The 15,809-nt window shown below is 40.7% G+C and overlaps 1 protein-coding gene across 3 annotated transcripts in view; it reads left to right on the forward strand.

Annotated features, from left to right (window-relative positions):
- The window catches only part of PREPL (prolyl endopeptidase like), a 416,901-nt gene that overhangs the window by 244,124 nt on the left and 156,968 nt on the right, over positions 1-15,809 (forward strand). For all 3 annotated transcript variants that reach the window (XM_078649676.1, XM_078649675.1, XM_078649677.1), the window contains exon 7: positions 7,041-7,257. In XM_078649676.1, coding sequence (XP_078505802.1) covers positions 7,041-7,257 — 217 coding nt within the window. The remainder of the gene's footprint in view (positions 1-7,040; positions 7,258-15,809) is intronic.

Consider the following 15,809-nt stretch of genomic DNA (forward strand, 5'->3'; position numbering starts at 1 on the left):
TAGTACCATTACATATCTATGTAGAACCCCAGAGGGCACCTTTTTTGGGTATAAAAGAACTACATTTTCGTTGGGTAACCAGAGGAGAAGCTTCCATGCCGACACAAGATGCTGAGATCCCTGCACGCAGAACCTCCAGCATGCAGTGGTCTGACATCCCTTGCAGGGTGTCCAACTCTAGACCAAGACGGGGTCCCTCGTTCTCTCCCATCTTGTAATGAGGTTGGCTTTTTCCTGGGGGAATCTTGGCTTTACACCCACATACATGCTAGGTACACTTAGGTGCACTTAGATAGGGTTTGCATCGTAGAAGTACACATTATTACTGTCATGTATCTATATGCCAGCATATATTCACTGTTTTAGCTCCATGGCAGAATTCTACCTTTTATTTACTTTGTTGGTGCTTGTAATATCATACCTCTGTTTCTGACTAATGATTGGCGCAGCAAACATGTTTTATACTAGAATGACGCTAGTTCAATAAATGCTTATTGAAAACGTCTGCATCGTTTATTCTGTGTATCTCTCTGAGACCAAGTGGGCACAATTGACTGAGCAAAAAGTGCTGAAGTGTTTCCACGATCCCTGAAGTATCAAGGGTTGTCAAGTTCGATAGCTGCCAGAAACTATTCGCTCCTTGGTAAGGTTAGGGGGCTTATAGTGGCACTGTGAGCGAGCTGGTCTAAAGGCTATCATATCCTTTGGGGATGTCTGGAATTAGTCTGGACACCCATCCCTTAGTTTATGTTGTCTAAAAGTGCAGATCCTATATAGATTTGTAGGAACTACATGACACTACAACATCAGACTCCAAATGCAGAGAGGGATGGCGCCATATACCCTTTGACCGGAGGGGACAGAGCAGGTAGAACAAGCAATAACAGGCAAGAAAAGAGCAGCTTGCTGAGATTGTTGTGTCCAACAATCTTCTGGGGGTATTAATAATGGGAAGATAACTGTGGTGTTCAATGTACATGCTGGAGAGATTTGTGTGTTGCATAGTCACTGTTTCGGCTCATTATAAAGTAGCACATAGGGATAAAGTGCCTGCTGCACATCACAACGTACAGCATGCTTGTTATCGATGTGAATTTTCAGTAGGAACATCAGTGTGGGTTACTGATTTTGTCAGAGAGTTTGTTTTGTTACAGTTCATGTTACAATTCTTCTAATATAGCTCACAGCTTTGAACTACCACCAAAGAGTTGCACACTAAATGCAAGGCATAGATTTGGAACCATATTTAGTTTCTCAATCTCATGATTCTAATGTTGCTAAAAAGGGTTGCTTTGGAAATTAATACCCTCTTATTAGAATAGTCCACTCGTGTATTTCATGACTAAGCACTCTAGGAATATAAAACCTACCATCAAGGATGACATGTATTCTACATTTTACCATCCCCATTATCTTATTCTTATATAACATTTTATATACATTGATTACATGCTTGTATGATACATTGTCTCTGTGTATGGTGTGGGTTCTAAAGCGCTCAAATACCCTATATTAGGATGAGTAGCATTATAGAAAAAATGAATTAAATGTGAGAGACAGGTTATGGAGACATCAAGGACACCGTTGGAGGGTGGCACTATGAAAATACTAGGTGAAGGGCACAGTTGGGTGGGAGGGTTGTCAACAAAGATGGTCACACCTAGCACCACCTACGCTTAAAGGTGACCCTGCTACTATTTTTCTGGTCTGTTTAAAATAAACAGCGGGTGTCTGTTAAGTATCAGTTGAATGGAAGCAATGTGTTTTTGTTCTGTGGAGATGATAGTTTCTGTGAAGTATCAGTTGAATGGAAGCAATTTGTTTTTTGTTCTGTGGAGATGATAGTTTCTACGCATTTTGTTAATCTAATTTAGTAATTAATACTCCTTTGCCAAATGTAACTGTCTTTTCATGAAATGTTTTCCTAGGAAACTACTTTCAAATAAGTGTTTTAATGGCCTCCTCGGAACTTGGAGTGTGATAGTGCTGGAGAACTACCACTACAATTCCATGTGATAGTTAATTATTCTGTAGTTGTCTCAAAATTAGAATGGCTATACTTCAGTCTTATTAAATGCTGCAACAGGTTTAATGAAAGGTTGGAATCAGTAAAAACAGAAGCTGTTAGACTGATTTCTAAGAACAGATGTTCTGGTCCATGTGGAGAGCCTGGCATGCGAAGTGCCCTCTAACCATGATGAGAATTCAATATAATTTTTTTGGGGGGTGACCTGTTTGCCAGGGACGGTTTTGGCTGCTTTTGTTACAGGTGCCATTATTGCAGCTGTGCTGCAAAACCGGCCCTCATTAACAAAAACGGCCCCACAGGGGTCCAAAACCGCCCCCTACCCTGGCGGCCCACAGGGGAAACGCCCGGTGCCCGCTACAGTCAGTCTGGCCTGTCTGTACTTGACTGGCATAGTACAAACGTACACTTGCATAGCTGGCATAGACCTACTGACATCCTCCTTGTAAACATACATTCACACAACTCATAACCAATACTTTATGCCAAGTAAGTTTCAAGTTTACAGGACTCAGGTTGATTTAGCCCTTATTACCCTCAAGCTGGCATGTCAGGCTCTCCAATGTCATATTCCTCAAAATTTGAGAGTTACAAAAGAATGCTGCCTAACTCTCTCTCCTTAATAATTATTCAACCTCCTGCTCTCTCACTCAATAATTCACCAACTCACTGGGTTACTGTGTCACTTGCACACTTATTCATTTGGCAGTTACTTCATGACTCGTTTGGTTACACATCTCATGGACAAGTGGTGAATATTTCCCTAAGTGTTCTTACAGTTACTCCTTCACCAGCGGCTGCTTGAGCTCCGGGGCTGAGCAGTATTTTGTAAACTGCAAGTTTCTCAGCGCGCTCATGCTAATCCCTTGTTCATGTTGGGTCCACCTCCTGCAATTCTCCTGACCATGCAATCTGGTTCCCATAGGGAAGCGTTTCTGGTAGATCGGCACTCTTTAGAGAGCCTCAAGCGCTACCTGAAGCTTCACACAAAATGGACACTTGTGTCCGAAATGGACCAGAGAATGCCTTTGGCTCTAACAATATAGCACAAAATGCAACAGAACACGAATAGCAGCAGCGAGCAGCCGCAAGCTCGGTTCCTGCACCCTTGTGGTGGGCATTTCCCGCCCAAATTACTCAAATTGATGTGAGCCGGCGTAATTGCTGAATTTTCTGTAATTTCGTAACAGAAAAGTAAGGCAAAATTACTCAGATTGTCCCGGTATAATCAACATTTCTGATGCTAGGCATCAGCAACTTTCTCTTGTGGTTAGGAGCAAGATTGGATTACATTACTGTCTCCACAGAAGTGTTACAGCATAGATCATAATCCCTCTGTGACCAGGAGCGGGACACATGAACTGCTTGAGTGAGATTACTTGCAGAATTATGTCGAACTTTGAATAGCACCATCAATCCAGAACCTTAAAGCATGCCCATGTTTGTTTGAGTTCGCAATTAAGGCCAGACCTAATGTTTTTTCTATTAGGTTTGCGACTGTGTTACCTGAGTGTTTTGACTGACTTCAGTGGCCTTGTGTATTAACTTTCTTAGTATGTAACTGTGCCCTGGGTATGTTTTGGGAAGCTTGTTGTGTGTGAAACGTACGTTTTATACTTTAGTGAATATTCATTTTCACTTGTTAACATGTCACATGTTTCTTTTTCTGAAAGTTATATACTCCGCAAATTTAACAATTCTTCAAATGGTTTATGAAACATTAGAAAATTGTATAAAAGTTAAGATGCTTTTTGTAAGTTTGCCATTGGTTCGTGCAATAGAAAAGCTCTCCTCCCATCTTACTTGCCATTTTTATTGGCCTTCTGTTCAGACACTGTTACAAAACCTATGGGTGTTTTCGGTAGATGAAAATATTAGACACCAAGAGTACATCAAAACACCCTTGAAGAGACATATTGTTTTCCTTTATTCTAACTCGGAGTTTGATGGTGATAGAAAATCCTCCAATATCTGGAGGAAGTGCTACATACAATTCCACTTGGGATTTTTCATTACCACCCACTTTAATTCAAGCCATTAGTCTCTTATCTCGGCTCTCATAATTCTATTTCCATGTATTTTGAAAAATAATTAACTTAATTTTTTTAAGATAACCTTCTAAGCTTCTTGCTTAAATGTGATCTGCATGGTGGGGGTCACCTAAATCCCCCTCTTCGTTCCTAGACCTATACTGGTCATTCAGGATTCAGTGTAAGAATGGCTCTAGTCCAGACATGTTAAAATAGATATGAGTATTGGGTTAAGCGGAGTCACAATCATCTGAGCTATTATCCTAGAAACGGGGGAATGGGAGCTGATCTCAGATGGGCAAGGATCCTCTTTCACAGAACGAGCAAGCCAGGCAAACTCAATGACAACCTGCATCCTTAAACAAAGGATAATGTAGGTAACTCTTGGGCTCCACTGGCTAGTCTGATGGATGGAAGCACAGAGGGTGGGGGAGTTTAGGTTCAAGAAACTGTTATGTTTCGAGGTCGGTCTGCACTAAGCAGACACTTTATGTAAATTGGCATGTTATGCCGCACTGAACTTTTTGTTACTATAAATGTAATCCTAAAACTTAACAAATGCACCTGAGAGACTTCCACTGGCTCCCCATCCAGAAGAGATGCCAGTTCAAGTTCCTCACGCACGCCTACAAAGTCCTCCACGACCTAGAACCTGCCTACCACAACCATCGACTGAAATTCCACTGACTCGCTAGACACCTGTGCTCCTCTTCACTCGCCCTCGCACACACACCCAAATCTGTTGCAGCCGCAGTAATGGCTTTTCCTTCACCTACATCGCTGCCACGATCTGGAATGACCTTCCCCTCCAATTTTGCACAGCCCCTTTGCAAGCTGACTTCAGAAAGAGACTAGAGACCTGACCCTTTGATGGAGACTCAGCGCCCAGATACCCCTAGGAGTGACAGTGCTGTGCTTTATAAATCCTGTTTGATTGATTGACAAGTCACTATATAATCCTATATGTCATACTTGTTCTTGTATTTGGAGAAATACCAATAAAACAATTTTTTTTTAAAACTGCAACCTTTGTCCAGCTGAAACAAATGTAAAAATGATCATAAGATTATCCTATATTTATCAAGGAAACAATTAGGAAGAACCCCTCCACTTTTCTCTGCCGTATCCATTCAGACATTGAAACAGCACAGAAACTGAAACCTTACTACTGCATACTAGAAAGTGGAAACATCTGTCCCAGCAGTCCCATTGACCAAAAAGGATGTATCAATATTGTCACAGCATGTATGGATATGAGGTTTAAGACTCTCCAACAGGCTCTTCCATATACCCACCCCATGCAGTTAAAAGTGGTGCCCTAGGGTCCATTCACTCTGCAGTAATATTGAACCTCAACATGGAACCACTGGGAGTTGTGTTTCCCAAACATTGAATAATCCTTAATCAATATGCTGGTGATACTCTGATCTACTTGATAATATATTATGACATACACAGCCTTCAAAAGAGGTGCCTCAACCTCGTCCAAACTTTGGGCCTCATTTATATTTTGGAGGTTGTGCCGTTGTTCCACCAGGTGGTCTCTGAACAATGTGCATGAATGAAATAATTTTTCAAATATATTAATGCAACACAATGTTTAGAAAATGAAATAAAGAAATAATGGTTTCTATTGGAATTATGCAATTGTCCAGTATTGTTAAATACATTTTAATATTGGTAAAATAGGACAACTTGATTTTTCCCCTTGAAAGTACTGCATTTGTTAATTTGATCTCGGTACCCATTACTCTGGGATTACAGGGCATACCCACGCCTTTCTGAAGCCTCAAAAATAATACTACATACTCACTTGCCAAAGCCATAGGTCACAGACACGAACCCCATAGACTTCTCCTTAAAGCTTACACTATGTTGAAAACCATCGTCACATTAACAGTCCCTCAGCTTTAATAGCCAAATCAAAAAAAAGGCACAGACAACATATTTCCGTGTCCATTCAGTACAACATTTTCTTCCATGACTAATTTGAAAGCAACTGTCCATGCCCCACTTCTGTCCCACTGAGATTGAGGCAGAGGCATTCTCACTGGCATTCAGCACTCCTTGCAGGCCTCTTTCGAAGATGCCCTTCATGTCACTACCCAAAGAAACCAGAATCACCATCCAGACACGTAGGTAGTAAAGATGAAATCTACCACCTGCATGACAGAGGAGCTCTCCATCATCGGGGCGGTCACTGGCAAGACTGATATTAAAAACGTGCAAAACAAGGGGGTGGGACAATGGGAGGTAAGAATTGCTCTATTTTCTCTGTATTCGTGTATGCCGGCCTCTATACTATGTATGTTGTACTGATTTCTGAAGCAGTTGTTTTTTCTTGTGTTGTCTTTTCTTTGGCTAATTACAATAAAATATTTTTTAAAAACAAAATAAAGTGCAAAACAACAAAGATGTAGAGGCAAGCCTTCTCATTGTGTGCGCTTACAATCTGAAATAACCTCCTCATCCGATCATATTTGCATTCCCCCACAAATTAGAAAGTAAATCCAATATTACTGGTTCACAAATGTCTCCCGCAGCACATTTACATTTTGTGTACTTTTACAACACTGGATACCAATGTAAACCCCAGTTTAAGTCCCTTTGCCCCTTCACTAGTCTATGACTGCTTTACCCGCTATATCTATTTATGGATTGTTTTTATTATCTGTACTTTTATGGCCGTAAAATAACATTTTCGTGACTGCCTAACTGACTGCTACACCCTGTTCACTCATTCGACGCTAGATAGTCTAAAAACATCATCACGTCTGTACCAGATTGTCCCAATGTTCGCGGCCATCTTTTTATCTTTATTGTGACTACAGCAATGGCAGGTTTAGACCTGAAGACACTAGGACAAAGCATGGAATCTGTCGTATCTGCTCGTTTTTGGATCATTGAAAAAACTAACTGCAGAGAAGCTATTTTGAAATACTTGGACAATCTAACGTTTATTTACGTGTAACTTTTGTTTCTAGATTTTTTGTTGACATTTGCTGCACACGAGACAAGAGATTTCTGTCCATCAACAGTAACAGTAAGACCAGCTCAGAAGTCTTGTTGGTTGATTGCCATCGTCCATTGGATCCGCCTTTTCTTGTACAGCAAAGAACAGCCGGAGTAATTTACCACGTAGAGCACTGGAACAATACTTTGTATCTACTCTCCACTCTGGGTGAGAATGCGGAATACAAGGTAACACTTTGCACACTCCTAACATGCTTTCACGTATTTCTCAGAATAATTTGACATAAATCTTGGTCTGCATAACTGGTAATCAAGATACATGGCTTCTGTGACCTGTAAATATGAAGGAAAGCGATCATGTTCTACGGAGTTTCACTAGAAAGCCACAAAGATACAAAGGTGTGAATCTGCATTTTAATAACATTTCAGAACAAGATTTGGCAAATCCAGTAGGTGTGGTGATGGCTACCACCCTTTTGGCTTTGTCAATGCTTGGTTTCTTTTTTTGCAAAAAACCGAAGTTTGCCTGGATCTCTACTTTTTCTAAGCGTTTACAATTTATGCTCATTAGCCAAACACATTTCTTTATGTTTGTACCTCTATTTTAATTATACCATTTTCCTTAGTCTTATTTTTGTTTTTTCATTAGGCTATTTTTTATGAAAAGGAAAAGATAGTGCAAAATGTACATATACTCCAAAAACAATTTCAACCAATCTAGTTACATTCAAATACGTAAAACAAACTGTACATATTACATCACAGTACACATCGAGGACAACCAGAGTAATACGGAATACGACTAGGAGGAATCGCGAATCATAAACTTCTGATTTGAACAAAGGCGACGCGACCTGAGTCTGCTAAAGATCGAGTTACAGAAAGACAAACGCCGTCCCTTGATGTACGTTCGAGAGCAAAGCACAGCTCGCTTTTAATACTCTTAACCACCAACAATATTGGAGCAAAAAGAATATTAATGACAAAAAAATAGACCAATGGATGTAGATGGCTGGCTTGCAGGACCTGTATATAAGTGTACTATACATATGATTTTTGTAAAATCCAAATGTCTTTGCTGTGTGCAAATCCCACAAGTCATTAAGCATACTTGAGTATTTACTGATGGCTTGCCATGTGGTGAAAAGATTGTGGTGTGCAACGTGAGGGCACGTGCCTTTTGTGCCTGGAGGTTCACATTCTCATAGCTGGTCTGAAAGTGTCCAACCTGACAATTTCTTCACTAACATTTATTTTTACCATTACTCTTTTCAATATCCCCAAACTAAGTTATAGCAATGTAGAGAGCAGCACTATAATCATTATTAAAATCAGTGGGTAATTGTAGCAACATTTACAAACAAGAGCTCTGTCAGAGTCCTCTGGCGCTAACGACTTAGTCACTGTGCCAACCTGAGATAGGGAACCTGTGGCACTGCAAGCACCCCGAACCTACTGAACATTACTTGTGTGAGGTGTATTTTAGGTAACGATCAGTCATGTGAGATTTTACAGAAATAGTTAATTGAACCCAAACCCTCTTTTAATAGGCACACACATGAATACTAGAAACTAGGAATATATTTTCAAGATGTATTAAAATTAAAATGCACACAATGTGAATGTTAACTATTATAAAAATAAACAAGATAGTTAAAATGAAAGGCAGGATAACAGAAAATTGTTTAACATTATGACCGATATTATAAAGCACCTTTACATCAACATCCCCACCCCTCCTTTTCCTAGGCTAGCTAAGCTAAATGTAGCACCACAAGAAGCCTACTTCGAATTTCATAGATGGTTCATAGATGGTTCATTTTCACATATCTTTTCTGAGGAATAGAAGCAGTGTTCAGTAAAGAGGCAGCATCAGCTGTTCCTGTCCTGTCCGCGTCTCAGCTGCTGTGTCCTCGAGATGGCAGATAAGCAGAGCAGAGGACTGGATGTGCCCTCCCCTCAGCTTTCAGCAAGGAAAGGTACTTGTCGCTACTGGATGACCCGCAGTCGTGTATCCATGGAGCGAAGTTCCCCTCTAACTGATAACGCCTTGTTCTAGTTTACATACTCTGTCTGATCACTGTTGAACGTTTTCAAAATAAGCAATTAGGAGTAAAGCTCCACTACCCTTTCACTTACTTATATTCTGTGAAATGTTGTTTATTGTTTGAAACGATAACTGAAAAATCAAGTTACCAGTTTCTATAAAGCCGTGTTCATTATTTGAAAACAGTAACTAAAAAAGCTATTCAAACCGTGGAGAAATAAACGTGAATATTTTCAAGCAAACTGAATGATTGTGTTGCAATGAATAACAACAATAATAATTGTGCATTTATATTTGAAACATATACCTAAATAACCAACATATATACTTCAAAATGGACGGGATACTTAGATTAGGAAATATATGAAGATTATAACAGCAAGATTCAGTGAAGGCTGGGTTTGAATGAGTGGGTGTGTGACTTGGTGATTGTGTGGATAAATATGAGAATGTGGGTGATTATAATAGGCAATGCTTAATGCAGGTGGGTGAGTGAATAAGTGGCTGTATGAATGTGAACAAAACACATGTGTACAAGCTTAGGGCAGTCCTCTGTTTACCAGTGGAGATAGGACGTGACAGAGCTCTGAGTTGTACTTAAAGGGTAAGTGGTGAAATAAAAGCTTCAAACTCCTGTCATGATCGCCCTTTGTCTTGTGAATAGCAGGTGTTAGTCTTCTTTGTGTGTTGTGTGTTTTATGCCAAAGCCCATTCCATGCAAAGTTCTTATAAAGTTAGCTTAAACGAGCACTTGAAGCTATCTTTCAGTATATCTTCAGCTTCTCCCATTTATAATATTCCTGTTTTTATTTAAGAAAAAAATAAAGGTCTGATTACTTTTATGTAGTACAGCTACTTTGTATGATAAATAGTTTCTAGACCATGTTATGAGTTCAACAGGATGACGTGGTTTGGTGAAACTACCTACAACAGATTGGTTGTTATTACAACTATCACAGGTTTTCTGTGCGCACAATAGGAATAATAACCTGTTTTTATACAATGATTAATATCCTACGTTTTGCTGTTTCCAAGCTCTGTAAATATCAGCCTGTATTAATAGTTTTCTAATTTCAATGGAATCCAGCAGTAGAGCTTATGGGCAGAGAACAGACTTCCCAATATGAGTTGGCACACTAGCTAACCCACTCCTACTTTAGCTGTTTCAATTTGGATTGAGCACATATTTATTGTATTCTTGTGCAATACCCTAGTGCTGGATAACTTTGATGGTTGTATTGCATGGGATATTTTGTGAACAATGAGTGTTTCTACTTGGGCACCGCCACAATGGACTCTCCCAAGTAAATTCCATATAGGGTCACTTTCCCCATGCTACAAGCCTGATTAAGGAAAAGAGATAGACATTTGTTTCTAAATACCTACTCCACTCCTCTATACATTGACTAACAAAGCCTAAATACCAAAGTAAATGTCTTGCAAAAGCATTTAACCTATGGCAGTCACAAGAGTTTCAGTCACACAACTGCATGGAGATTCCAGGGCCCTATGTCCGAGCTCTAGTGTAGCAGGGATTCCGTTCTCCTACAGAACTGTGCATAGAGATTTGGAACCTCAGTGAATTAGGGTGGCCCAAAACTCACCTCAGTACCCAAAATCCCCTTACCGAGCTAGCTACAGTGTCTCATTGGTCATAACAAACTCCCAATGTTTAGACAAACCAGAACATGAACTTACAATACCTCAGGTCACGTGGAACACATGAGCACTCTTTCGTTATACAATCATTTCAAACCAGAACGTGGAGTAAATGAGGACACGTGCACATTTGAAATATTTATTTACTAATGCCGTTTTCTCAAACGCAGTATCTTCGATAATACAAGGAAACATATTATCAGAAGCAAAGTTATAAGCATAGTTACTAGTCCATAGAAAGCAAAAGGTGACAGCATTCTAAAATGCTGTAATGAATAAGGGTTAACAACACCTAATTCTCACCCTCCCTAACTAGCATATTATATTAATATCTAAGAAGGTCTCTTTGGGTTTTAGCAGGGCGGCCCCATACCTCAAGATCCTAGTGTGAAGAGATCACATCAGCTTCCACCAGCTCTCTGCATGCGAACCTCATCAAGTGTGTATGTGTGCTCTAAGCAAAGCAATATAAAACGGGCCTAAAGCCAGAATTTGGCAGGAGCTGCACCTATGTTATGTCTATGAAGGTGCAGAGATCAGACCTCACAACAATTCTGTGTCGAGTTATCCTTGAAGCTTCAGCACTCACTGTACAGACATAGTTTACCAAGCAAAGCTGATATCAGAGCGATAACATATTATTCTCATGTAAATCACAACGCTCTTCTAGGCTGAAAGCTAAATCAACAATTATGTGTCGTGTGCAGAAGCGGCAAAAGGTAAAATGGCGTTTAAACATTTAATAAGCTCATGCTAACTTAGCACGGTATATAGATAAGCAGTAACTATATGACACCCCCCCATGATCCGAGCACGGATAAGATAAGATAAGATAAGGGGCTCTTCATGAAAGCAGAGTTCAAGACCGATGAGCAATGACAAAAATTAAAAATTTGATGGAAAAAATCTTCATAAGTCAATTGCAAAAATTCCAAAGTGTCAATACAGTGTTCACTCTTACTCAAGCCAATAGGTCTGAGTGTTGAAAAATTCAAGCAAAAGTTGCCAAAAGTTATGTCAGTAAAAAAAGGCATATGATCAGAAACCTGGAAAGCATTTAGGACAAGACTGAATATGCAAAATATGCAGCAACAGCCTCCAACATGAAGTCACCGTCTTCATCCGAAAACAGTTCAGCCATCCAATTTAATAGCGGGAAAGAACATACGTGCTCTTCCAGTACCGGAGCCTCTATTACCATCAGAGGACAACTCGGTGGGTTCTCAAGAAAGCTCTGTGCCAAGAAATCTTGCGCTGCTGCGAGTATGTTCCAATGACCCATTAGTCCATGCATCGCTGCCAAGGCCATAATCCTTTCGCCAGAACAAACCAACTCGCGAGTAACGACGAGACTCATCAGCTGATTAAAATCGACGTCAGGAGACACCGTCTTGCAGAGACACAAATCAAGGGCCCAGTCAAAATCGCACGTCAGGCAGTGAAACACAGGCTGGACACATGTAAAATAGGAAAATCGAAACGATAATCCATATGCCGTGCTTAAAGTCGCAAGCGGCAGAGTGCCATAGTATTCAAGCATCCTGTTGCGAAACAGTGCCAGGAGGGGCTGCGCGGCTTCTTGCACAGGAAGGGCATCCATTCTTAATAAAGCAAAATATCACCAGAACGCCTGCCGCCAGTGCCAGCAAAATCGGGAATCCGCCAAACAGACTTGAAAAAATAGAATGGAAAAAAGCAGGGATGACCCCAAATATCTTTTCAAATGAAGTCACGAGACCACTGCTAACTATCTTAAAAAAGTGCGCGAGCCCAGTCGTGGAGGACGCTTTAAAGATTGAATGAACCAATTCGCTGAAATGCAACGGCAAATCAGTATTTAAAAGGGCCTGAACCTCTGTGCGGGTGTTAGCAATGTGAAGCACAAATGTTTCTCGAGCCGAACTCAAGGCCACTTCTTTTTGGGACAAAAGAGCTCTAATTCTACTCATGCCATTGAACTCCGCCGTCAAGGTTGGGATGCGCAGCCAGATGGAAACATCCCCTTTCCCATGCGGGGGTGGGTACAAAACATTTTTGCAGCAAACTACATGTTCAGATACGGTCACCACATAAGCAACACCTTTAATTAACCCACAACAATCTTCATTATTTAAAAGTAAATAACTCCCGTTTGCCAGTAAAGTAAAAGTTGGAATGATTGCGGGAACTGGTGTTCCTTTCAAAACACAGGCCAGATAAGGGTGGTCCTGGTTGCAAGAACCGTGCAATTGAATGTGTCTACACATTAAAGAGTGATCTGGTGTCTCTGTACACTCTTCCCCATTCAGATACACTTCCTGTCCGTCTTTTAAACATCTGTAAGTAAATGGGAGGGACCAGACTTCATGGAGAAATGCATTACCTAATGGTTCATATCGACCTATAGCAACATATCGCATACAATTTGTAAATTTATATAAAGCAAATGGTAATGTTATCAAACCGTGGATAAGCCACGTTGCAGGAGTGGCCTCTGCCACAGAAAAAGGCAAAGATTCCAACCTTTCAATAGGTAACATTGAAAAAGACGCATCTCGCATGGAAAGCAAGCGCTGCTTGTCAGTTAAATTAAAAGGGGCAAAGAGGGAGGACACATTCATGTAGGTCCATGGCACCTTGCCAGACTTCAGCGTCTGCAGGGTCCACGCAAATTGCATGATAGAACGCAATTGATTTTGACCATGGTACAATACAGACACTTCATCCTGCACAATATCCACTACAGAGGACACAATATTATCTAACGTGTAAATGCGGGAAGAAAGCATGTTAATACTATTATCTACCACTGCAAGCACTTTTTCTAGATTAGCTTGATTAATAGCTCTAAGGCGAGTCGCCGCCTCAATCTGTGATGTTTTCCAGATTTCATTGTAAATAGCGTATATCCATCTTTTTGATCGACCACTAGCCGGGCCTTTTATGAAATCATTTAAATCTACATCCTCATTCAGCTTGGAGAGATGCAGTTTAACCGCAGCCAAGGTAGAATGTTTCAGCCAATTTTGACATAATTTGCCTACTGAGTAAGTCGTGACAGAATGGTCAGTTTCAAAACGTGGATCAGGTCTGACCTGTTTAAAGCCATCAGATAAACCCAGAAAACGGTGCTGGCATGAATCACCACTTCTGTGCCACATCAGCCAACCTTTTGGATCCATACTGGATATGTTAAAGGATGAATTTAGCAAAAGGGTCTCCAAGTCCCTTAATGGAAAACAGAGTAAAATTACTCCAGCCAGAATATTCTTCCAATTCAGGGATGGTAGGAGTATTCAATTTTTTAGAAGTAGCCAATCCAAAGCATGTCGTTTGTGAAATAGAGGAATTAAAAAACAACATATGATTCGGGATGAGACATGCTCGGTGCAAAGCTTCAGTGCCTTGTACCTGCCAGTATTTAGATCCCCAAACTGATTTAAGGTCAATAGTTTCCTTCCATAATTCGTAGCCGCCAACAGCCAGCTGATCAAGAAAGGACTTTGAATACAATAATTTGGTATCGGTAAGTCTAACCGTGGACATTGGCTTCTGTGTCATTTTAAAATAAAAGGACTCGGGATTAGACTGATTGAAGTCGGTAAAATAAGTGTACTTTTTCAAAAAAGTACTCGGACTGCCCTGTTTAGGAGCTGGGCAATGCTCCCATTGTGTATAATTTACAGTATTCCTTCTGGAAGTTGTTTTATGTAAGAAGTGATTGCCAAAATGTTGGAAGCAAAACAAATCACCATAATTAGCAGATTCTAAGTACAAATCCTCAGCATCAAAGGCAGCATAGTATTTCAAATCAGAAAACAAATTCTCTACGGCCTGAACATCCCAATCATCAGAACGTATGTTTTGTTTCACTACATCCCCCATGTTAACTCTAAGCACATTAGGGACATTAACAACCTCTGTAGGGCCATGAATTTGAAATCTAACGGCATCCCACACAATTCCATCAAGGACAGGCCAAGCAGTGATGTTAACAAATGTCAAGTCTCTTTTCAATCTGTGTGCAGAATCCGACGAGGAAAGGGGGGCCAAAGTTCCATTGAGATGCCGAATGCATGTCCTTTCCTCGACATAGTGTCCATTGACAATTCGAAAAAAATAAAACACAAAACCAATTGACATAAAAAGGCAAATTGAAAAAAGCACCAGCCAAATATATGTCCAAGGGGGAATCAAAATTATTTTTTTTAAATAAACTGGCATTAACTGCAAACCGTGAGGGCTTCTTTGAGGCATTGGAAACAGTGTCAAAAGAAAATCTGGATTCTGTGGCCAAACGTGTTTGCAGATCAGGCATAGATAAGTCAGTGGGGTAAGTGTAATCAATGTCATCATGGTCTGTACCAGGCAAAGTACTTAAAGGACTGGAAATTGCAGGTAACTCGATGGCCACTTCTGGTTCAGGATTAGAAGCAGTGGCCAAAACAGAATTTCTCACAATGGAAGGACAGGAGACTGCCGGTGTCATACTAAGAAGAATCGGCCACTCTTGTATCTTGACATTGTCAATTGAGATAAACCTGTTTTCCTTACGACCTGGAAGCGGTGGTAAAATTACTGTTCTTGTGCCCTTCACTCCAAGGACTGGAACCGGAGCTCGATAGGAAGGTCCAAATTCTTTCTTGTTGTCGATCTTCTCTCGAACCAGTTCTCCAACTTGGGGTAGCCAGCCAACTACCGGGATCTGCAACGCAACATCCGATGTGGAGGGCAAATGTTCCTTTGCAAGACTGTCTCTGGTCTTTTGTAGATCCTGTAAAACATTGCAATGTTCATCTACGTCAAAGGTTGTGGCGCGAGCCACCAGTCTAGACCATCAAGGTCAGGGACGTACATCTTGATGCCAAAGAGCATTTCGTATGGGGTCCTTCTAGGGAGATTATTAAGTGCACGCTGCACGCCATTGAGGTGGGCCAGCCAGTTTCTGCCAGTGCCTATAACTCGAGCTGTCAATGATTGCTTTAAGTCACGGTTCATTCGCTCCACTACACTATTACCCTCAGGTCTGTAGGAGACTAAAACTTGACTTGGACCCTCATCGAAGTCATGGCATCCTTATACGCCTTAGAGGCGA

Source organism: Lissotriton helveticus, chromosome 6 (genome assembly GCF_964261635.1).
Source record: "Lissotriton helveticus chromosome 6, aLisHel1.1, whole genome shotgun sequence".
NCBI classification, from domain to species: domain Eukaryota; kingdom Metazoa; phylum Chordata; class Amphibia; order Caudata; family Salamandridae; genus Lissotriton; species Lissotriton helveticus.